Below are 25,308 nucleotides of genomic sequence, written 5' to 3'. Positions count from 1 at the left end.
CAAGGAAAAAGTCTATTATAAAAAGGAAATTACTTCCAGTTTAAATACATGACATTAAAAGTGAGTTCACAGATACGCATAATCTGTTATAGCTATCACATTCTATAACGCCATGATCCTATATCTTCCCTCTCCTGATAGTTTTTGTTTTAAATTGAAAAAAAAAAAAACAAACCTTGCTGTCTTTAGATTGATATTACAGGAAAGAAAACCTGACAATGGTTTTTATTCAATTTTCCAAATCAAAATTTGATTAATGAGGCACGATGATAGCACAGTTAAAAGAATTGATAAATTACCAGTGGGCCATCCCCAAATTCTGCCTGCTTTTTCTCTTCTGACTGCAAAATCTTTGTGGGGGAGGGAGAGGAGGGAACAGAACAATCAATTTGTAGGCTCCTGCCGTGTTCAGATAAATAATATGGTGCTTTATGCAAAGGGTGGTGGAAGCTTCATTAAGCTCAAAGCAACTCATCCTGTAGCATCAAAACAGATTGATATGTGGGCATCTCCCTCAGTCCCTTTCCCTCAGTGCATATGTTGGTAGAGATGTGAAGGGAGCTATTTATGGTCAAGTTTGACTTTTTATGACAACCCCGTGACTGATACTTATTTAAAATTTAAGGACGATTCCTTTGGAGTCAAATTTAAGGATGATTCCTTTGTAGTGCCGTAATCTGAATTTTAAAATTATTCAGAGAATGCAAGTTTCTTTGCAGGATATTAAGGATATTATTCAGGGCAGGATATTAAGAGTACCAATTCTGGAGTCAAGCAATCCTGAATTAGAATCTTGGCTCAGACTGTAGAGGAAAGCCTGGTTAACTCATTCGATATTCATTTATTAAGTGAATACCATGGGCCAGAGATTGCATTTGATATGACAGTATGCCAGATCAATCATTGTTGCTGTTTCAGATTAGCTAATTTTTTTCTGATTATCAGACTACTCCACTGTACAGTGTAATAATTCCTCCATTCTATTACGTAGAATGATAATATAAAGCTTCGCTTCAAAACTAGTACCTAATTTTTCTTATCATTAGAAGAAAAAAATTTCCACCAATGTAGAATCTAGTCTATTATTTATTTCAGTTTTTCGGTTATTAAAGTTGAAATAATAAAACCCGAAAAACAAATATAACAAATTCATCAGAGTGCTCAAATTACCTTTAGGTACTAACTTAACTTCTTACAGATCCTTTTATTTTTTAAAAAATTTTTTTAAAGATTTTATTTATTTGACAGAGAGAGACAGCGAGAGAGGGAACACAAGCAGGGGGAGTGGGGGAGGGAGAAGCAGCTTCCCCACTGATCAGGGAGCCTGATGCGGGGCTTCATCCCAGGACCCTGGGATCATGACCTGAGCTGAAGGCAGATGCTTAATGACTGAGCCACCTAGGCACCCCCAGATCCTTTTATCTAAACATATGTACAGCTTGTTTGACTTTCACTATTCCTAAATGATTGTGCTTGCAGAAAAGCCATCTAGTTCTTTAAAGAGATAAAGCCACCTGGGTGGCTCAGTTGGTTAAGCTCTGACTTTGGCTCAGGTCATGATCTTGGGGTACTGGGGTCAAGTCCCCTCCTCCTGCCATGAGCCCTCCAAGGAGCCCCCCAAGGAGCTTACAGGGCCTAGCTCCACACTTAGCGGGGAGTCTGCTTCGCTCTCCCTCCCTCTGCCCCTCCCCCAGCTCATGCTCTCTCTTTCTCTCTCTCTCATTCAAATAAATCAATAAAATCTTCAAAAAAATAAAAAATAAAGAGATAAAGGCAGCCTAATCAATGTGAAATCCAAGGACTTATATGTTAGGGTATTGCACAAAAAATAATGTAACTGAATTTGGAGAAAAAAACATTAAATCAAACATTATCAAATGGTTAAGACAGTATGCAAGTTTTTGAAGTTTTTGCTCCAAGTACTTAAATACTTGATGGAAACTGTTTTTAAATTTTATATCTGTATAAATCTGCTTTAAAAGCTAATCGTTTATCAGTAAGGCTATAAATCATTTATCCTAACTGGGGATACATAGAAAATAAAGTGTTTTTACATGGTGGGAAGTAGCCATGCACATTACATGTTTTTTATTTGATAGGCCTATGAAAAAAGAAAATTTGGACAAGTCTTACTTTATTTTCATGTTTATTTTATTTTTGGCCTTAAAGCTTTCATAACAATCAATGTCAATAGTCAGGAAATAGATTTAATGATGTCAATTCTTAGGAAATTGTCTCTGGTGCAAGCAAGCAATTCGTTTCTTTTCCATCTTACAGCAAAAATCAGATGAGTGAGGAAAAGTAATTCTTTACAGTTGATATGTATTATTTTGGCTCAAACAAAAAATATGTACGTAATATTTTTTCCTTCGGACTATGACAGACTAATGATCTTAGACTTGAATCTTAAATGTTAAAAAACAGAATAAAACTAAGCAAAGTAACCTGTGAATCTGGAGAAAAGTATATGAGACGGTTTTTCTAGGCATTGAATGGCGGGCAGTGGAGGCTTATAATCTTCAGTGGAGTGAGGACACATGAGGTGAGACGCAAACTGGCTCAGGTTTTCTGTGTGGAGGCATTTTGGGGGGCCGTAGACAAGAAGATAGAGCCTAGGATGAGAGCAGCAACCACTGAGCTGAGGAGGAGGCTGATTGGCATCTGGGGCTCCTGAGGCAGCTGGGATTTTCAGGGAAAGGTACTATAGATGGGGGACTATACGGAAGCACTGAACTGCCCTCATGAACGTGGTCAACAGTTGGGCTCTGCATGTACAGACTGAGAGTCTGTGAGGCCTAGCCGAGAGCAGTGGCTCCAGGGATGAGGGTCAAACAGATGGCCAAGTCACAGGACACGCAAGGGACGCCCCCAACTCTAGCCCAGTCAGAGTGTGGAGACATTGCAGTCTTTGGAAATGCAGCTTGGACCCCAGAGAGGCCATACCTCAGGAGTAGGGATACCTAGGATAGAGCTTATACCTTAGAACTAAAGATAAACGAAAACAGATCTACTCTGAAAAAATCCTAATTTTAGGGGTTCATGGGTGGCTCCGTCGGTTAAGTGTCTGCCTTCAGCTCAGGGATAGAGCCCCTGGTCAGGCTCCTTGCTCAGAGGGGAGCCTGCTTCTCCCTCTGCCTCTGCCCCTCCCCCTGCTCGTGCTCTGTCTCTCTCTCTCTCTTCAAATAAATAAAAAAATAAATAGAAATCTTAAAAGAGATAATTTTATATTAATGAAGGCTGACAGGATTAAAAGGATTAATCAGAAATGTAATTGTCTCTCAAAGCAAATCTCAACAGATTTTAAAGAATGAAAATGTATGAACTCTCTACACTTTATCATTCATAATCATGGCTAAAATAATGATGTATTCTAGATGAATCAAAGTGGAGGTACATCACAGCAAGGCAAATTGTATTCTAAGAAATTCTAGATGAAAATCTTCAAGGTCAGGCAAATGATATCCATACTGCAAAAGCCATCTATATAAAATCTCCAGTTAACATTATACTGGAAGATGAAATATTGAGTGCTTTCACTCTGAGATAAAGAATAAGGTAGGGGTTCCTGGCTGGCTCAGTCGGTAGAGCATGCAACTCTTAATCCCTGGGTTGTGGGTTTAAGCCCCACATTAGGGGTAGAGATTACTTAAAAGTAAAATCTTTAAAAAGAAAAAAAAAGAGTAAGGTAAGAATATCTATGCTTACTTTGTCTATTCAATATTGTATTAGCGTTCTTAGCCAGTAAAATAAGTCAGGAGAAATAAAAGATAAAAATATTTAAAAAGGAGAAGTAAAACACTTTATTTGCAGACAACAGGTACATGTACAAAATCCTTTAAAAAATTCTACACAATCACTAACAAAAACTAGTGGATTTAGCAAAGTCACAGCATACAAGGTCAATATAAGACAATAATTGTATTTTTATATCCTGGCATCAAACGACTGGAAAATAAAATTTTAAAACACTATTTACTATAACATCAAAAATAAATTTAACAAAATACATTCAAGACCTTTATACTAAAAACCATAAAACATAGCTGGAATAAATTAAAGAGATTTAAACAAATGGAGGGATAGATTGACTTCATGATTTGGAAAGCTCAGTCTTGTTAAGATGACAGTCCTCCCCAACTTGATTTATACATTTATTATTATGACAGCTGAAATCCCAACCATCTTTAAAAAAGGTCTAAATTGAAAACTGCCTTTAAAATGCACATGGAAAGGAAAAGACCTGGAATAGCCAAGATAATCTTGGAAAAAAAGAAGAGCAAAGATGAAAGACTTATACTATCTAATTTCAGGATTTGGTATAAAGTTCCAATGATCAAGACAATGTGGTATTAGAGAAAGAACAGGCAGACAGAGCAATGGAAGAGTATAGAGAGTGCTGAATTAAACCTGCAGAATTACAAAGAATTTTTTACTGAAGTGCCAAAGAGGAAAGGAAATTCAATGGAAAAGGAAAGACTTCCCAACAAATGGTACTGAAACAACTGGATAAATGTATTGGAAAAAATGGACCTCAACTTCTACCTCATACTCTACACGTAACCCGGGAGTCATCGTATGAATTCATAGCATAAATGAATTCATAGAATCCACAGAGATGGATCATAAATTAAATGAAAAAATTATAATGCTCTTACACAAAAATAGGACAATATCTTCATGACCCTGAAAGAGCTAAGTAACTTTCTCTTTCTCTCTAGATAAATAAATTGAACTTTATCAACATGAAAAACTTCTGTTCATAACACATCATTAAGAAATGAAAAGTAAAGTCATACCCCAGGAAAAGCATTATCAATAGACACATCCAGCCAAGGACTTGCATCTAAAATGAATATTGTATTCCTACAGACAATTAATAATAAGCTAAACCATCCAATAGTATATTGATGAGAAGACTGGATAGGCACTTCACCAACAATGAATGGCAAAAAACATGAATATGTTTATGAATGTGTAAAAAACGTTTATGAAAATGTATATAAATGCAAAAACGTATTTTATAAATGGCAAAAACGTTTGAAAAAGTATTGAATCTCATTTGCTATTAAGGAAATGTAAAGAAAATATACACTGACTAAAATGGCAAAATTTAAAAAGATAGCACCTGATGTTGGTAAAGATGCAGAGCAGCCAGAACACTCATGAATTGCTAGTGGGAGTACAAGATGGTACAATTACTTTGGTACGCTTTCTGGCAGTTTTTTGAAAAACTAAAAATACATGTAAGATCCAGCAACTGGGGCGCCTGGGTGGCTCAGTTGGTTAAGCGACTGCCTTCGGCTCAGGTCATGATCCTGGAGTCCCTGGATCGAGTCCCGCATCGGGCTCCCTGCTCGGCAGGGAGTCTGCTTCTCCCTCTGACCCTCCCCCCTCTCATGTGCTCTCTCTCATTCTCTCTCTCTCTCAAATAAATAAATAAAATCTTTAAAAAAAAAAAGATCCAGCAACTGTGCTTCTAGATATTTATTCAAGAGACATTAAAAAAATCTATGTTCACAAAAAAACTTTTACTAGAATATATATAGGAGCTTTATTCATAATATCCTAGAATTTGAAATGACCCAAATATCTGTCAATCAATAGATTTATCCATTCTAGGTATGTTATGATATATTCACAAAATTGTATAATACTTAGTGTACTTAGAGAACGAACAGATACAAAACATGAGTAACTTGGAAATGGCCCAGATCTGGAGAACACCTGCAGAAGTTTTTTTTTTTTTTTTTAAAGATTCTATTTATTTATTTGACAGGGAGAGACACAGCGAGAGAGGGAACACAAGCAGGGGGAATGGGAGAGGGAGAAGCAGGCTTCCCGCTGAGCAGGGAGCCCGATGCGGGACTCGATCCCAGGACCCTGGGATCATGACCTGAGCTGAAGGCAGTCGCCCAACCAACTGAGCCACCCAGGCGCCCCCCTGCAGAAGTTTTTAAAGTAGCTTTTAATGAGACAACTTAAAAAGACTAGAATGACTTAGCCCAAATTAAATATCCATCTCTCTCTCTCTATCTACCTATCCATCACCTATCTAGAATAGTTATATTTTGTAAGATAACAAAGGATTATTTTAACATTTGTAGTTATATAATTTTCAGAAGTTCTTCCCATACTTTCAGTACCAAAAAAGAGCACATTGGATAGAATTATACCTTAGAAATGCGAAGAACTTTGTCTATAATTAGTTAATTTTAGTCTTCCACAATATTTCTTCTGATTTGATTTTTTATATCTCCCAACTTCAAGATAAGAAATGTGTTTAAATTGTAGTGTGAGTAGGGATTTCGGACAGATCTATGAACTTTCTAACATTGATGTTTCACACTGGACCAAGAAATTATAAAAGTACAGCTGCGTGAGTTGAGAATTGTCAGGACTCTCTGGAATGTGTTAGTTGGCACCATTTTGGGGGTGGGAGGGCAAACTAGATAATCTGGGAGGTCTCCTGGTGATACCTACTTAGGTGTGTGTGTGAAGGGGGTAAAGGTCTCTACAGTCTAGAGACAATCAACCAGGAGTCTACAAAGTCAGTAGACAAAAATCTCATTCTTAGTACTGATTCAACACAAACTAGATTCACCAAAACTTATCAAGTCAGATTTTTATGCCGGACAATGAAACTATTACTTCTAGACCTAAATCCCTTTAGAGTGACGGGGGAAGGTTTTTGTTTGTTTTTGCTTTTGAAAGAGGCTCTCTATTCTTTGCAAAATAATTCTCTGTATGTACATGTTCCAGGATTTGGTTAATGTTTACTCCTTAATGTTAATAATTTTGTTGCAAAAATTCAGTAACAATCACTTTTAAGATTATTTTGAATTTTAGTTATGGACTTTATATAGTATTGGATTTAAAAATGCATTTATAGCCTTTAATTCATTGCATGGCAAACTTTAAAAGCTCAATAAACACTACCTGTAATTATTTATTTAATAATTGTTTATTCTCTGCTATTTTTATGAGTGTTTTTAGAATCTTGATCAAGTTCACACATGTATTAATTTTATTTTGTTTTGTTTTGAAATTGAGCCATGTATCCTACACTTCAATAGATAATGAAATGGTCTTATCATTCTATATAATATTTAAGAAAGAAAGAACAAATTGTTTAATTGTGCTAAAACATAGTGAAAACATACCAACAGTGATGTAGGTTATATGCCTATTCTTTAGTTCTAAACGAGTGCTGTTTAAACTCTCACTTTGGTTTTAAATTTAAATTGAAACTGTTTGTAACACTTTCCCCCAAATAGTTTCTGACAGAAAATTCCTTTCTTAGTCCCTTGCCACTGAAGTGCTTTTCAAGTGTTGCAAATCTGCTCTATCTGTTGCCTTTCCTCTTGAACACAATGAAGGCTATAGTTGGCATTCTAGAAAGGAAAAATGGGTTACTGGAAGTTGGACAGAATCCAAGCCTCAGACAGAGAGATGGAAAAATAGAACTATATATCCCTGAGCCCTGGACAGTGTAGTTTAGTCTTAAGCATAAAAATAGTGTCTGCAATATGTATTCTGTTCCCCCTTGATAATTTTAAATCAAAAAGATGATCCCTGCTCAGTTAGGAAGTTTTGTCCCATCCATCTTACTTGCTTTTGTAAGGTTTTGATGAAATCTTGAATTTTCTTATCTTTTCAACTGTTGGGAATTTAGTGGGGGGATTTGGGGACAGGGTCTTTGTTCTCATGCAATTATCTTTTAGATGGTGTATTAAGTATAAAGTAAATGTTTCCCTGCAATTGGAGTTGTGTCAAAAATACTAAATAGGGGGGCGCCTGGGTGGCTCAGTTGGTTAAGCGACTGCCTTCAGCTCAGGTCATGATCCTGGAGTCCCTGGATCGAGTCCCGCATCGGGCTCCCTGCTCGGCAGGGAGTCTGCTTCTCCCTCTGACCCTCCCCCCTCTCGTGTGCTCTATCTCTCTCATTAAAAAAAAAAAAAAAAAAAATACTAAATAGGGACTTCCAGTTCACAAAAAAGTTACCTCAAACTAACTGAATCCTGGATTTTGTACCATTTGTTTGGTATGTTCTGAGTCAATATAGACTCTGTTTCTGAAATCTCACCTGTGCCATCAGTTTCAACATGTTCTTTTATTTATTTTTAAAAATATATCAAGGAGGGTATATAAAGTATGACTTTCACTTTTTTTGGAGAGTTGTATTCCCCATAAGACATAGTATAGCATCTGCCACATGTGAAGGTTCAACAGCATGGCAGTTGATTGAATTTTTATAGCTATAATCTCAGTGAATGGAATATAGACCTGGAAAAAAAGAAATACATGGACCAGCTGAGTGCAGATTTTCCTTTGAGACATTTCAGAATCTTAAAAAGATAAAGACAGCCTTCTATGTTAGAGACAAGAAGCAAGTAATGTTAAACACCTGAGTATGTCATTTTACTTATCAAACTGATGTAGATAACCTTTATTTTTATTTAATTCTTTTCTCAGAATATAGCTAGGAGTGAATGAAAAGCAAGAGTCAAGGAGAGAGGAAAGGAAGTACCCGTTCTTGACATCTAACCTGAAATGGCTTTAAGAGAACCGACAATTTCGTATTTTAACAAGCAAGACATTAATCATAGATGGAAAAAATGCTCTAATTTAATTAACACTAATTTCATGTTACTTTCTGCGATCTTTACTTTTTTCTTTTTTTTTTTTTAAGATTTTATTTATTTATTTGAGAGAGAGAGAGAGAATGAGAGAGAGCACATGAGAGGGGGGAGGGTCAGAGGGAGAAGCAGACTCCCTGCCGAGCAGGGAGCCCGACGCGGGACTCGATCCCGGGACTCCAGGATCATGACCTGAGCGGAAGGCAGTTGCTTAACCAACTGAGCTACCCAGGCGCCCGATTTTACTTTTTTCTAGAATCCAACCACCTCAGAGAGCAATTAGCCAGTTGCCTGTAGGGAAATAACTTTCTCTACCTCCCCTTTCTTCCTTCTGTTCCCACCACTATTCTCTACCGAAAGTGGTGGCTGGATAATAAACTTTCAATAAATGCTAGCTGAATTTCTTTCTTTTTTCACAAAATACGTATTATATTAGATAAGACAATTTACACTTAGCATAATGTCACATAATGGCTCATAAATGTTAAGTATAATTTTTATAATCATGATTATCACTGATTCTCTAAACATTATAAAGCTATTACATATCTACCTAAGTTTCATAAATTCATTAGGATTTTATGACTTAATATAGAATATCCTGTATGACTTTGAGTAAAAAAGGAGACACTATAGCTTCTAATTTCTGCACCATCATTAACATAGTTAATGCCACAGACTTTGTTTTATTCTTCTGAGGTTGCTGTTCTGCCTACATGTTCTGTGACATCCCTTACTTGAATTTATTAGGAAGTGAATATTAATGAGTTTGCTAGTCCCTTACTCTCTCAGATGCATTCAGTGTTTTTTTCAAATGAGTCCCCTTAACTGTTACCATTATCACTGTTAGCTCTCGCCTGATTCACATCACTGTTTTCAGCTTTAGCAGGTTTCCTGCAAAAGCCAAAAAGAAGAAAGCTAGTTATAACTGGAAATATGTGAAACATATCTTAGCTGTGAGATGGCTTTTATTGTCACTGTGTGTTAAGAGCAATGTGGAGTAGACTGCTTAGGGATGTTTATATGGTTTCAGGGTTATGCCTGATTTGCCCTTGTGATCACGTATCAAGGGGTGAGAAAATAAAATAGAACTTGAAGTGTATTTTCTGTTTCTATATAAGAGAAATTCGTAGTATACTTAGACATCATTGTGGAAATAACACTTGGCATTTTGCAGAGTCTAAACATCTCGTACTGTAATCAATGCCATGAGGATTACTGAAAATGCTCCCTAGCGTTAAATATTCCAAATCACTCTGTGATTTATTTTAAAGGAAAGACATCCACAGGAAAAGTGAGAAACAGTAGATATTTGGAATTAGTATAAATACTGAGGCAGAGCATAAATATAAAAGTTCAAAAAGCAATTTTGTAGCTTCTTGGAATGTTTCCTAAGAGGTACTGATGGGGGCAGCTCTCGATTTGAAACTGCTTCATGGATTACTACTATATACATGAACTTGGATACGTTGTTGTTTTCTTGATTACATATTTTCTATTTTATCAGCTGTATTTCACATATAAGCAAATATAAAGCCAACTGCTATTAAAAGTAATACAAAGCACCAAGCTAGATATTTAAGTAAAAGTGTTTAAGTAAATGTTTCCAGAAGATGAGCTAAACATAGCCTCTGAATAAAATTGTGGTGCAGTTTGCTTGACAGTTTCTAAAGGCCCCTTTCTGAGGAGATAGTGCCCTGGGAATTTGTGAGGGGGAGGGAGGTGGTGGAGTGTAGCAAGGCCAGGTCAACTGAAACAGTGAGAAGGTATGAGCTTTTCCATAGTCTCAGCTTCTAGGCTCGCCATGGTCAGCATCCAGCTCTGAGGTGTAAGTCAAAAAAGAAAAAGAAAACAACAACATAAAACAAAAAACATTACTATGGGAGGAAGTGACTATTCTCAGAGAACCCAGGCAGTGGGACTATCAGAAGAGAGCAGGAACTTTATAAATATATGTCAGGAAAGCTACTTATAGGTACTAGTCTGGTTTGGGCTCACCTAGACTTTGTCAGGTTCAAAGAAGAGTATGAATGGGAAATGCCATCTTTGTGATGTTAGCCTTCACGTATCTTTCTGTTGAGTCACACCCAAGATGGACTGTTTGCTGAGTGCCTGAAGCACAGCTGTCATCCTGAGATCTCCCTTCAAAATTATTCTGGGAATTATCTTTGTTTCTCTTCTGTTAAACCTCCTTTATCCTGTGGCCCATGCTTTCATTTTCTTTTTGGCTTACTTCATTTTGGTGATGCATCTTGTGTAGGAAATTCCTAAGAAATGCTTTTGGGAATCAGATTTTTGATACCTTCCATGTCTTAAAGTATCCTTATTATACCTTCTTATTTGATGGCTAATTTAGTTGAGTCTGGAATTCTAGGGTGGAAATCATTTTTCACCATGATTTTGAAGGCATTTGTCCCTTTGTCTTCTAGATTGCAGTGTTGTTTTTGAGCGGTTAGCGTCCATTTTGATTCATGGGTCCCTACATATGTGATTTGTATTTTGTCTCTGGAATCTTGAAGAATCTTTGTCCACAAAGCAGACATTTTCTGTCCTGAAACTGTTACACTTTTGATCAGTGAACTGAATTAATTCTTTGACTTTGATCAGTGAACTGAATTAATTCTTTGATAATTTCCTCCCTTCCCCCCTCATCTCTCTTTATGGAATCATGACTACTGGGGCCAATTCTGGACTCATCCTTTTCTTTCTCCTTCTTCTTTGTTTAGTCTTCCTCTACTGTTCTGTTCTGCACTCCTTTGACTTTGACTAATTTCTCTCCTTTTTGAAGAATTTTTCAACTTAATATTTCAAACTGAGATTGATTTTAGCTTTATTTACAAGAGATGTTTTAGCAATGATTATGTGTTTTTTGTTTTACAGCATCTTCTTCTTGTTTCATGAATGCAGTATCTTCTCTTAGCTCTCAAAGGATATTATGGTAGTTTTTTAGTAGTTTGCTTTTTTTTTTTTTCAGTTCCTTCAAATTCCTCTTTTAAAAAGCTACTTTGTCTTTATATTTGAAGGTAGAGAATTTTCTCAGCTATCTAGTGATCTTTTCGTTTCTCTGCTCTTAGTTAATAGTGAGAGATTAAAAAGCTGATAAACTTTTCACACATGGGTGGAACTTGTCAGTAGCATTTTCTCTTTAAGATATTCTTCCTTTGCCATTTTGTGGAGACTTAGTCCTTCTTCTGGAATGGTAGATTTCAATGAGAGGACTCTTTCATTCTCTTGTCTGCAAGGTACAAGCCTGGCTGTCAAATATTATGGGAACTAAATAGGGGAAAGAGGCTTGGGAACTCAGCATTCAGTATGCATAAGTTTGTCAAGTTTCTCTGTTTTCAGTATACTACCCCACTCTCACTATAGGCATCTGCTGATGCCACCATTTCCTCTCTCCAGAAAATTTCCAAACTGAGGCTCACTGGGGAAGAGCAGTCACTGAGCAGCACAGATGTTGAGAGCAATCTAAGAGTCCACCTCCTTCTTAAACATCTAGTATTCAGGTATCCTTATTTAAACCCCAAACTCATCATACCCATTTCTGGAGGTACTAGATATTATCAGTTTCTGACATTTTTGAGTAATACGTGGTTTAAATAAGGTTGGTCCTTAGCTTTTCCTATTGCCAAATTTGGTTCTTTATGTAACAGTACATATGGGTTAGTTGGATGAATTATTAAATAATATAAAGGACACATCAAATTTTAGCAACAAAAATATTAGGAAATGGGCCATCTGATAATTGATATAAAATTGGATTGGAAACTCAGGAAGTTGTTAAATTTGAATCTAAATGAGACAGTCTGACTTGGATCTCAGAAGACTTACTGTTTCTTCCAGGTGTGCATCTTAAGAAACTTGGAGGATTTGTATAGTTTGAACTCAAAACCAGATACTGCTCAGTGATGAATTTTGCTCTGAGTTTTGTGGTTGACCCAAAATCCCAATACAAAGGAAAAGCCCAGGAGTGTGAAACCAGATCAACCAAAATATGAGACTGTTCATATGAATACTCTATGACCTGAGACCACTAAGGATCCCTTGACTCTAATTACAGTGTGGTCTCGTTCAATAAATGTGGGAAGAGCGTATGATTTCTTTATTGATTTTGGCACCTGCTACATCTTTATTAAATCTAACACATGTTCTGAAGTAGGTCTCCAATTATAGAAAACATCTTATAATACAATGTATAGATTCATCTAACACCATTTTAATAACATGCTCTAAAGAAATGTTAAGCAAGTTATGCACTATCTGTAAATGTACAGTCTGAGGGAATGAACTTTTACTTTCTTTTTTTTAAAGATTTTATTTATTTATTTGACAGAGAGAGAGAGATCAAGAGAGGGAACACAAGCAGGGGGAGTGGGAGAGGGAGAGGAAGACTCCCTGCTGAGCAGGGAGCCCGATGCGGGACTCGATCCCAGGACCCTGGGATCATGACCTGAGCCGAAGGCAGTCGCTTAACCAACTGAGCCACCCAGGCGCCCTGAACTTTTACTTTCAAGGAGGATGTTAGAAAAACATACCAAATAAAAGCAGTTGTGGGGCACCTGGGTGGCTCAGTTGGTTAAGCGACTGCCTTCGGCTCAGGTCATGATCCTGGAGTCCTGGGATCGAGTCCCGCATCGGGCTCCCTGCTCGGCGGGGAGTCTGCTTCTCCCTCTGACCCTCCTCCCTCTCGTGCTCTCTGTCTCTCATTGTCTCTCTCGCAAATAAATAAATAAAATCTTAAAAAAAAAAAATTAAAAAAAAAAGCAGTTGTAATATTTTTTTTTTAACAGAAAAGTAACTAACAAAAACAAAGCATATTTTCGAAGGGAGCAACTATTTTCAATAATTTAGGAAGAAGATTAAACAATTATGAACATGTTACCAAAGACTTGGTTATATATTTTATACATATATATATTTATATATATACCTTATATATATGTATATATAGTGGAAAAATGAAATTCTTAAGCGTTTTTATAGAGAGAAAAATCAGTGAGAATATATGAATTATATTCCCAAACTGCATAAATATTACCTTCTATACCACATGATTAATTATGGAAATTATTTTCAATATAATTTTATTAATAACCATAAAATGAGAGCAATGCTATCTAATTTATCTATTACCTTTTTCTCCTTCCTCAAGAGTAATATGTCCATTTAAGAATCATAGAGATTCTATTAGTCTAGCATATATTTTTAAGTTTTAAGATAGCTAGTGGAAACTGAAAATAAATATATGACATTAAGATTCTAAGTTATCATTGTTTATTTGAATTCCTTTCAAAGAAGAAAGGAAAAAAAGAATACATAATTAGGAAAATACTATATTGTAATATGAGCAGGGCTCATTTCAGAATAAACGGTTGCTGGAGTGGAGTGGGGGTGGAAGGGATGGGGCGGCTGGGTGATGGACATTGGGGAGGGTATGTGCTATGGTGAGTGCTGTGAATTGTGTAAGACTGGTGAATCACAGACCTGTACCCCTGAAACAAATAATACATTATATGTTAATAAAAAAAATGAGATAACTCTATACACATTGACATAGAAAGATGTCTACGGTTTGAGAAGATGTCCATGATATGTTGCTAAATTAAAAATAGTTGTGAAACAGTAAAAAAAAAAAAAAAAGAATAAATGATTGAAGGATTCCACTCTTGGCTAAGTTGGATTAACAGGGTCTACGTACTATCCCTCCTGAAACAACCAACCAACCAAAAAGAGAATCAGAAGCTGACATATATTCCTATATTCATTCATTCCACATGTATATTGAACACGTAGTGTATGCCAGAGTTTGAGGTAGGAGTCAAGTGTACAGCAATGAGCCAAGCAAAAGTGTTACTGTTGTCAAGCTTAAAATCTAGTGAGGGAGACAGACAGCAAATACACACTTCTTAGGAAACAAACATGGGCCACCAAAGGCTACTTCTGGTCTTGCCTAAGCAGACAGATCAGCTACCCTTATATTAGAGTATATGTGTAATATATTCTTATGTATCATTCTATTCCTCTTCTTAAAAACCTATTAAACTATGTAATTATGTCTCTAGTAACCTTATATATCATTAAAAACAATCACATTTCTCTGTGACCTCCTTCCATCTACCAAACTTCACTGATGCAACCCATTTGGTGGAAGCAATTCGTAGTTTGCTTTTGTTTCAAAATGACAGACTGAACTGCAGATTGAACTTGAGTGAAGTCTATTAAAGGTACTGTATCAATTTAAAACTTAAAGCACTAAATTTGAGAAAGACATATGTTCAGCCACAAAAATTCTCATATCTTTCATACTATGCAAACTCTGCTTTAACCTTCTTCATTTTATCCCCATAGAGAAATTCCAAACAAATTTATTCTAGTTTTTCTTTCTTCCCATTAAATACAATTCTTTTTTGCTGAGTACAAGGTTTCTAAAATTCTCCAAAAAGAGCACTGACTACAATAAAAATGCGATATGAAAAAAAATCTTTATTATATAAATAAAGATATGCAAACCCTGACAATTGGTACACTTAGGGTGAGTGGCTTCAGTTTGACATCATGCGTACAATGACATCAAAATTATCTCTTAATTATAACCAAAGGAAGTGAGAATAGATTTCAGGCTTGGGGAAGGACTGTTGAAGGGATAATAGACTTTTGATGTCTGTGTTGTCACAGTAGCACAAGAGTTAATTCCTGTGACTCTTGACCTTTTAGTGTCTTCTAACCAAGTATTGGCATTAATCTACTGCTTATCTGTCACCCACCACATTGTATAGTTCCAGTCTCTGTTTTCAATTATCAGTCATTAGAGTAGGCACTGAGCAATTTCAGAAGAAAACTCACAAAACCTTTGACCTGTTTTTGCCAGATAACCGCAAGTATTCACTGTAGATAAACTATCATTGCTTTACATTCAAGATGTAAAGGAAGGTTCTTTGCCGTATACCAACTTACTGTAACCTTTGTCACCTTCAGGTGGTTAAAAATGGACTGTTTTATTTTGCTGATGGAACAGAAGAATTCACGAGGTCATTCAGTGAAATCTGGTGAGATTAGAATGGTTGACCTCTAGCTGCCAGGCAATCTATAAAACCCACAGATTTTTCTACTAAAGAAAACATGAGAACTAAATATTTACCAAGAGGTGATTATCAGACAGCTGTGCTTTTATGTTGACTTCTTATAGGCAAACACAAACTTTTCTCAAATATTTATACACAGTGTGATTGAAATCCATTATTTATATACTAAATATACTCACTCATCATTAAATAATCATTTCTTATTACACAAAGTGAATTAGTCAGGTATTCTGTATTTACTCTAAACTAATTTTTGAAGTTGAATATTAATATTCAATCCACAGAAGATGAACATTTGTTTTAAATTCCAATTCATAATTTCTTGTATAAAATACTTATGATAAAAACAATAACAAAATATTTTCTGTGCTTTATGATGCATTGTTGTCCTCAGGGGTAAAAATAATTGAGAGACTCTCAGACTCCCTTAAAGAGATGTGTCAGAATCAGTAAATTTGATTAGATTATGGGTAATATGTGAACGTCAAAATATGAGCAACTGTGTTCTTTCTCTACCTTGCACATGTGAAATATCCAAGCAGGGTATCAAGTAAATACAATTATTTTCTATCCACTCTTGTAAAAGTCTAGCTCTAGCCTGAAAAGTTTTAACTCCACTATAACGAATTAAAAAAAAAAAATTAATCCCCTTTATTAATATACCTATATTCCGGATAAACAAAGTGACATTTTGATGATCAAAATGGCTGTGTTTTTTTAGGACAGGTAGCAATTTTCTATAATTAAACTTTTATTGACCATTTCCCATATAAAAAGTCCTGTTTGGAGTTTATGCAGGAATATAAAGATAAGAAACAAAACAAAAAGAAAACATGGATATTTCTCTAAAGTGTCTCACCTGTGGGGTGACACAATAATTACAATGCAAGTGGAAAGTGACTAATAGGATATCTACTGCTTTTTGAGAACTTGCTGTGTTCCAGGCACTTACACTAAGACTCTCTCAAATATCATTTAACCTTTACAACACACTGGAGTGGGCCTTTTATCATCTACCTCCATTTTAAAGATGGATAAATAAAGGCATAGGGCTATTGAATCACTTTCCTAATATCACACTCTTTACTAAGTTAGGTAAATAAGATTGAATTCAAGTTTTTCTTACTTCAAATCCAGCTCTTAATTAGGTCATGTTCATTATCTAAAGAGAGGTACAGAAAAAGTGCTATGGGGTCCTCAGTGGGAGAAATTAATGTAGACAGAAATTTTCAAAGTAAGTGTTTGTGGCATTGGAACTGGAGATTTTTTTTTAAAGATTTTATTTATTTATTTGAGAGAGAGAGAGAGCACAAGCAGGGGATGGAGCAGACTCCTCACTGAGCAGGGAGCCCGACCCGGGGCTCGATCCCAGGATCCTGGGATCATGACCTGAGCCGAAGGTAGATGCTTAACCAATTGAGCCACCCAGGCACCCTGGAACTGGAGATGTTAAGTAGAGGTAGGATTTGGAGTTCTGAAAATGGGAAAAGCATCTTAGTTAGAGGACAGGGGGAGGAAAACCAAATTAGGAAAGGGAGAGGATTATTAAGGAGTCATTAACTCATCCAACTTTCTTTCAAAATTGAGTGTTGACTATATACTTGCCTGTGATATCGATTACAAAAATATAAGTTCCTGTCTTTAACTATTAGAATACATAATGCACCAATGGGATGGGAAGAGTGGAAAACATTGATCCATTCCTAGTAAACTCTTACTATTCCTCAGATTCTACTGCTGACCTCCTGGACTCCGTATTGTGCAATGACAATGAACTATTTATTATTCACTACTTTGGCCATAGCCTTCAAATCTCTTCCCATCAATATGAATGCTTTACCTGATAAAAATTTTTTAAGACCAAGTTCAAAATGATCTCCTCCTGCAGCATCCTATATACAATGTGTTGTTCTTTCCTTTTTTATTCTGCCTTATATTACACATATCCCCAGTAGCCTCAACACAGTTGTATCCCAATGGTACTTTTCCATGGCTTGCTTTCTCATCCTGAGCTCCCATCTCTTTTCTTCTTATATCTCCTTAGCTTTTAGGATTTGGCCCAGAGGAGTTATCCAATAAATATTTTGGGATTGAACAAATAGAAGAGTCGCACAGTAGCTATTTTTAGGATAATCAAGATGAGTATATGTGGAAGATGAGAAAAAGAAAAGCAGCCCTCTGACAGCCAGGAGATGGACTGCATCCAATAAGGGAGAAGGAACAAAAATTTGAAATATATTAATTTTATCAAATAAAAAATTATTTAACTTATTGTTATTATTGTTTACTTATTATTATGAAATATATCCATGTTCATGCCAATGCCTAATCTGTAAAGCTGCTATCATTATAGTAATCTAAATAACTACCGAGGGCTGAGTGCTGGGCTCATCCAGTCTGAGGGCAGGTAGAACACGCATCATCTTCACCCCAGTTCCAAGCTCTCTTCGTACAAGATTTAATTCTTTGTGTTCCTAAGTCGCTATTTGTTAAAGCAAAATAACATTTAGATATTTGTTAAAGCAAAATAACATTTAGATATTGGACCATTAATTAAATTTTGTTAATTTCAAAATTACGTGTATTCGACATTGACTCAGGAAACCAATTTGTTTAGCCATTTCATTAAAATATTTAAAGTATTTAACCACCTCACCTTTCTTTTGAGATTTCCTTCTCTATAAAACTGAATTCAGGAAACATTTATGAGTACAAGTAAGAGCATTTTAACTACAGAACATTTGAAAGCCAATTGAAATTGTTCTTTGAAACAATATGTTCAGGGGGACAGTTTTCCCTCCTTCAGGTCAAGCATTACTGTGGTGTTAAGAGGCTCTTAGGGTTTCTGGAATCTGGAGTTTACCACACTCTCTGGAATGGTTATCCATTCAAAGGAGCATGTGCGCTCACCGATCAATGAATAGGCCTTAATGGGACCAGTTTATGTTTCTCACTGGACTAGCCTGTGAAGGATATCTTGTGAAGTGATACATCTTGGTAGTCATATGTTATCTGTGCTTTTTTCCCCTTTTACTTTAAAATGCAATGCAGATAAGTAATAATTCTATGAGTAATCGCTTAATGATTTTTTGCACTCAGCAGCAAACAATGATCTGTACTCTTTCAACAGCGGGCTAGGCTCCTGGGAGAACGCTATCTTTGCCTTGCAGCTACTGATTCTATTTGTGTCTTCCGAGTTATAGCCCGTGTGTGGGAGATTAAGACTGATTGCCCATGAACGCATCTCCCGAAGACTGCAGAGAAATCACTACATAGATAAAACTGCATCCTCTGTCAATTAATTCTACTCTTCAGATATGGTAGACGTGAAAATCTTTAATCGGGACATTTCTATCCAATTTCTATTAATGATAAAGACATTCAGAGAGGTGTCTGGGAAAGAGAGGGACTGCAATCAGTGATCAACTTCTGTTAAGTTATACCTCGGCAATAAAAGTTTCCAGTGACTGTCTTTAAACACGAGAAGCTTAATCTTTGTGAAACATTGGCAATTTAGAGCATTTAGAATGTAGTTTGGGGCTTCTGTTTAACTGTCTGTTTCTTTTTACTGTCAGCCCATTAATCATGGAATGTGAATCTTTCGATTCATATTTTACCTCTTGGATGCTTTGATGTTGCCACTTTTTAAAACCACATAATAATAATTAATAAATTCTCTGGTTCTGTCAGTGTAGGTGAGCTTTTTTTTGCTCCAGGTAGTTCACATAGATGCAAATGTTTGAAATAGACAAAAACCTGTTTCCTAGAAGCGAATATTCACCACCATCATTATGATTGTGTTTTGAGTGATAAACTGTATAAATTTTGCTGAATTTTTGGTGATTTATTTTCTCTGGGTTTGTATATATATATATATGTGTATATCTATATTTGTATATATATGTATATATCTATATTTGTATATATATGTATATATCTATATTTGTGTATATATATGTGTATATCTATATTTGTATATATATGTATATATCTATATTTGTGTATATATATGTATATATCTATATTTGTGTATATATGTATATATCTATATTTGTGTATATATGTATATATCTATATTTGTGTATATATGTATATATCTATATTTGTGTATATATGTATATATCTATATTTGTATATATGTATATATCTATATTTGTATATATATATATATGCAGGAAAGCAACTGTTTTTAATTTATGCAGAGCGCACTGTTGGCAACCATCATCTTAGATAAGTAAACAATCCTATGTTGATGGACTTATTTAACCTTTATGGTGATATTCATTGGCTTACACCTGACGATCTTCCAAACAAGCATGTTTCCTCATTGGCGGTGTGAGAAGTGTGTGCCATACTGTACGTATGGCCGTTGGCAAAATACAGCCCATGGACCTTGTTAGATATGTAAGCGGATTTGCAAATAGCAGTCTGGGCAGGTCACTGTGTTCTCTTTTTAAATGCAATTTTCATAGGTGAATTGATTGATACAGATGTGTGTTTTAAATCTACTTATGTGTGTTCCCAAACTCTCTTTTCCACTCCACAGCAGAGAAATGGTGTCTGTGGTATGGGATAAAGGAATGGTCTTCACTAGAGAGAAGTGTCAACCTCCTGACCTCAGTATGTTTTAACACGTGTCATTCTATCCCCTTGACAAGTCTGGATGTGCTTTCAATGAGTGAAACCTCCTGTCTTCGTTTTTGTTTTTTTGTTTGTTTTTTGTTTGTCCAGTGATTAAGAGAGTCTTTTCTACCACCCAATAGGAATGTAATTATGATTTTATGGAGTCTTACATATTTTAACTTGGCAATACAGATTTTATTAGAAATGGTGATAAAGGTGATTGAGGAATCTCATGGGATTTAGTTGATATAACATTCAAATTAAAAAGTGAATTGAGAGGCCCCAATATTTAATACAATATGAATTAAAAAAACAAAAATCGTATATATTTTCTGATTATTTTCTTGTTTATTTGTTTATCTTTGAAGCTTTCCAAGCCATTTATAACTGCAGTGGGTTATAGGACACTGTAATATATGGTGAAACAATGCTTAATATGTACCCAAATCATCAGATATAAACACAGCAGGGATATCTCCTATAACAAGCTTATACTTAAGGGATATAAAACATGTCTGTACATCCTTTTTCATCTGTTTTGGGAGGGTAGTTTTAGTAGTAGGTCTGGTGGAGAAAAGGTTGGAATATGGAAAGTTCCAGCTGGTCAGTTACAATTATTTTAAAATATGGTTGTAATAAAAGGATGACCTTGCATACTAATACAGATGTTACATATTAATTCAAATTATGAATACAATCACTTGCTTATTCACAAAAATTTTCTTAGATAAGAAATGGCATCAGTATTAAATAAGTGAATGTAACACGACATTTACTACAATAAAGATTGGAGGGACTGAGTTCTAGAAGAATGAGCAGAGTCCAGAAAGCATGGCATCTTCTATAAAGTAGGAGCATCATAGAGGAGAATGAAAGCATTGAAAGATCAACTTTGGTGAGTGATAATGAGATAAAACAAAACCACATCTAGAAAAAAACATAGTGTTATGTTGTTGAGGGCTTGGGGATTGAATTCTTTTTTTTTTTTTTTTAATTTTATTTATTTATTTGACAGAGAGAGAGCACACACAAGCAGGGGGAACAGCAGAGGGAGAGGGAGAAGCAGGCTCCCCGCTGAGCAGGGAGCCCGATGTGGGGCTTGATCATCCCAGGACCCTGGGATCATGACCTAAGCCGAAGGCAGATACTTAACTGACTGAGCCACCCAGGCGCCCCAGGAATTGAATTCTTGACTGTGGAATGAAATTTGTTCTCTCCCCATTATTCATAGTGGGGTTTTGGGCAAGTTATAGAAACTTGGAGACATAAGTAAGGTATGAGGATTAAATGAAGTATGTGCCAAACAAATGAGAGTTAAAGAAATTATCATGCCTTTCCTCAACAGGTAATGCAGCAGGATGATACTTACTGAAGAGATAGAGTCATATTTTCATCCATTCATACGCTCTTCTGTTCAGTATTTATTAGAAGACTTCTTTGAATCAAGCTTTGTTTGTGTTAGATGCGAATTAGCCATTGTTGATCAAGCCCTTGATTCTCCAGCCTATTCTCCACCTTTTTGCGTACTGCTGAGAAACATTGTAAAAATATACTAGCTATGAACTAGTCTCTAAGTACAGAACCGTAGGATGTCATTACATAGGTGGTATGGACATTGAGCAAAGATTTATAATGAGCTTTAGAAGACAGACATCTGTTACCACCTAGCTGTCATCACCCAATTTCTTACTCTTAAATTAGGGGTATTAATATTTGACACCTCCCTAGCCTTGCTCTTTGAGGTAACTGAGATTACCTTGTGAATATTTGTGAGCATCATTAGGAGTGCAAGGCTATATAGATATAAGTTTTATTCCATTATTCACTCCAACATGTCCCATGGAATTTACTAGTACAATTACAACTCAAAGCAATAGGATATAAGAATTTGAGTCACTGGACAAATCTGCACTGCAACTTTATTTTGTGTGGTATATTTAATATAAAATTTTATTAAACTCTGAAAATTTGCCCCCTTAAGCGGTTAGGTTAAATAGCCTGGATTAGAAAACTGAAATTTTATAATAACAGCTGAAATTCTAGCTTTCCACTTTATTATACTAACATCTCACAAGGGATTCCAGAACAGTAGATGACTTTACATAATATGAATTCAATACTTATTTGCATTATGCAGGTGCATGCTTTAGATTGGATCCTAACAAACTCATGTCTCAGGCCTTATTTTGAGGACTATAGGGTGTTTTTTTTTTTTTTTTGGTCTAAATTTCAAATATAAAATTGATTGTTAATGAAAAATTGCACGATGATTGTTATTTAGGATTTTAAATATTGACTTTCAGAATAGAAAAATATATTTTTGAATGGCTGTTTGGTGCATTTATGATAAAATATGGAACTCCTCAAGGAGAGTCTGCAACAGTGCAACCTAGTCAAACGCATGAACATTTCTGCAGCAAAGCAATAAATATTTATACAAAGTGGGATAGAGCCTCCAATCAGCTAATTTCCAGTTCTTCTGCCAAAGAAACTTGAAGCACACAGTCAGTTTTCAGAGCTTTTTGGATTTTGGGCTTGTGTATCTGAGATTTCGGATTTCCTAGCTTGGTGGCCTGAAATGCGTGATTCATATTCATGGGTATTTATTCTCTCTGCCTCCTCAGTTACTTCATCTTCAATGTGAGGATAATAGTAGAACCTACCTCACTGGTTGTTACAAAGTATAATATGTTAATATTAACAATGTTTAGAACAGGACCAGAATATAATGAGTGCTATTTAAGTAGTTTTACAATATCATCTACTTAATTTAGAATCCGAAAAGAACAGGTTTGCAGGGAATCAAGTTCAGTGCTCTGTAAACAAAAGCTGTGGCCCGTTTTAACATGGCAAGTTTGAAGGCACTTTCATTTATTAGATGCAGGCATTTTCTACCCTTATGCTTTCCCTCTCACATGGCTGAGCTAGAGAATGGGCAACCAGAGCCCCGGGAGATGTGTTCATACCAGTCTATGCTATTGCCAGTAGAAGTTTAGACAGAAAAGAAGTTTAAAATTATGGACCAAAATAGCATCCTAAAAATGAGATTACCTTCCTTGTTTAGGGAAAAGTTGATGACTGATCTCCCTGGGAGTGGACCTCTCTTAGGACCAAGATAGTGATATTAAAAAAAAAAACCGAAACAAAACATGAGTCAGTTGAGGTGGTGTCACCTTGAGCCAGACAGCAGAAGAGCACCATCCTTGCCAAGCTCCACAGGACAAAAATGCCCCTAGGCGTGGTTTATATTTTTCTTTGCTGGCTTAGGTATGGGAGGTAGGGGTGGAGATGAGCTCCTCGCTCTCCTAAACCACCTCCTCCTCCTGGGGAAAATAAACCGAAGACTGTTTTGAAGGATGAAGGCAAGGAATCATGCATTCCTTTGTCATGAGCTTCTTCATGGACATGGAACCCATCTGGCCATGGAACACAGAGTTCTAGCAGCCTTGGCTTCCACAGTCATTCCTGGATGGGCATGACCCTCTTCTCTCTTCCTTCATCTTAATTCTTCCTCTAGTTTAGGACCTCAAGTTGCAGATATTTATAGCAGTGTTGATATGATTTCGATGAAGCACCTCAAGATATTTTCATATTTTCATGCAACTTTTTCAGCTTGCGAATTCATTTATACAATTTATACATTTTTTTTATCTTCTTGCAACACAATTTTAGCAATGAAACACATCACTGAGAACATGCACATGTGTGATTGTAGGATGTAATTATGAGATACCTTGTGCACAGTGCTTTGGAGTGAGATTTTTGTGATCCTGTCCTGTAGTATCCTAGATAACTGAGATTTTGAGAAAGCTACCAATACTGAGAAACATAACTCCATCAAATGATAGTGCAGTACTAAAAACAAGTCCTTTGAATAGATAATTCCTTAAGAAGGTGTTTGGTGCCCAGTGGATATAGACTGTATGAAATAATACTCTATTTTACAAAGCCAGGTTTGATAATAATATACCTGACACTTACTGTCCTGAATTCTTCAACATTCCATAATGTTCCCAAGAGGAAAAGTTCTCTGACTTCATTTAGCAGGAAGGTTGTTGAAGGGGAAAAATATGTTTCCCTCTATTTTGAGTAAGAACAGACAGAGGTCTTTGGAAGGCTTTATGCTGCACCATGGGTAAGGAGGTTGTACTAAACAATCTATAAGAAGTAATAAAAGTGTTATTTAAAAAAAAATAAAAGAACATTTTATTTGCTAAAAGGAGAAAAAAAATCTTCTGGGGAAGGCATTTTAGAAGTAATCTTTCTTGTGAACATAAATTTGTTTTATTTACTTGACCTTTATAATGTCATAAACCTAGTCCTTTATGTGCCTGCAATTTCTCAGTCCTTCCTATTTTCCTCCCTCAGGTGTGTTAAATCTCATCACTGATTTCACCTGGAACCCTGGGGGTTTCTATAACGTATTCCTAATTCCTGTATGAATCCTTCTGTGTTCTGGTACCTGATACATACTAGTAATCATTTTATAACCTTTGCTTTTTAAAACATTTTTGGATAGCCTTTCTATTTAAGATCCAGGAATTTGTATGAAACCACAGAGATTATATTGCTTTTGAACTAAATGTTGTTGGTTTGTGGAATTTCCTTCCACTGGAAACATGTATGGGTCTGTGGTTCTAGTGTTTTCTCAGTTTTATAATATCCTACTTGTTTGTCTTCATTTTCAAAGCTGGAGAATTTACCATTAATTTCCATATTTTATAAAGGACTAACTTTTTTCCTTCCTTTTTTTTTTTTTTCTTCTTCTTCCAGTTGAAAGAGACAAGGATTTTTCTCACCAGCGAAGGCATTACAAAGAATTCCGGTTTGATCTGACTCAAATTCCTCATGGAGAAGCAGTGACAGCAGCTGAATTCCGAATATACAAGGACCAGAGCAATAGTCGATTTGAAAATGAAACAATTAAGATTAGCATATATCAGATCATCAAGGAATACACAAATAGG

The 25,308-nt window shown here is 35.8% G+C and overlaps 1 protein-coding gene across 1 annotated transcript in view; it reads left to right on the top strand.

The window, feature by feature from the left end:
• BMP5 (bone morphogenetic protein 5) overlaps window positions 1-25,308 on the top strand; it is a 115,586-nt gene that overhangs the window by 32,435 nt on the left and 57,843 nt on the right. The window contains exon 2 of the mRNA XM_045867039.2: window positions 25,115-25,307. Coding sequence (XP_045722995.1) covers window positions 25,115-25,307 — 193 coding nt within the window. The remainder of the gene's footprint in view (window positions 1-25,114; window position 25,308) is intronic.

This window comes from Mirounga angustirostris, unplaced genomic scaffold, assembly GCF_029215605.1.
Source record: "Mirounga angustirostris isolate CCGP_5_RB_7025 unplaced genomic scaffold, mMirAng1.0.hap1 SCAF_8, whole genome shotgun sequence".
NCBI classification, from domain to species: Eukaryota; Metazoa; Chordata; class Mammalia; order Carnivora; family Phocidae; genus Mirounga; species Mirounga angustirostris.
Note: the sequence above shows the minus strand (reverse complement) of the source record. Positions and strands in the feature narration are given on the sequence as shown.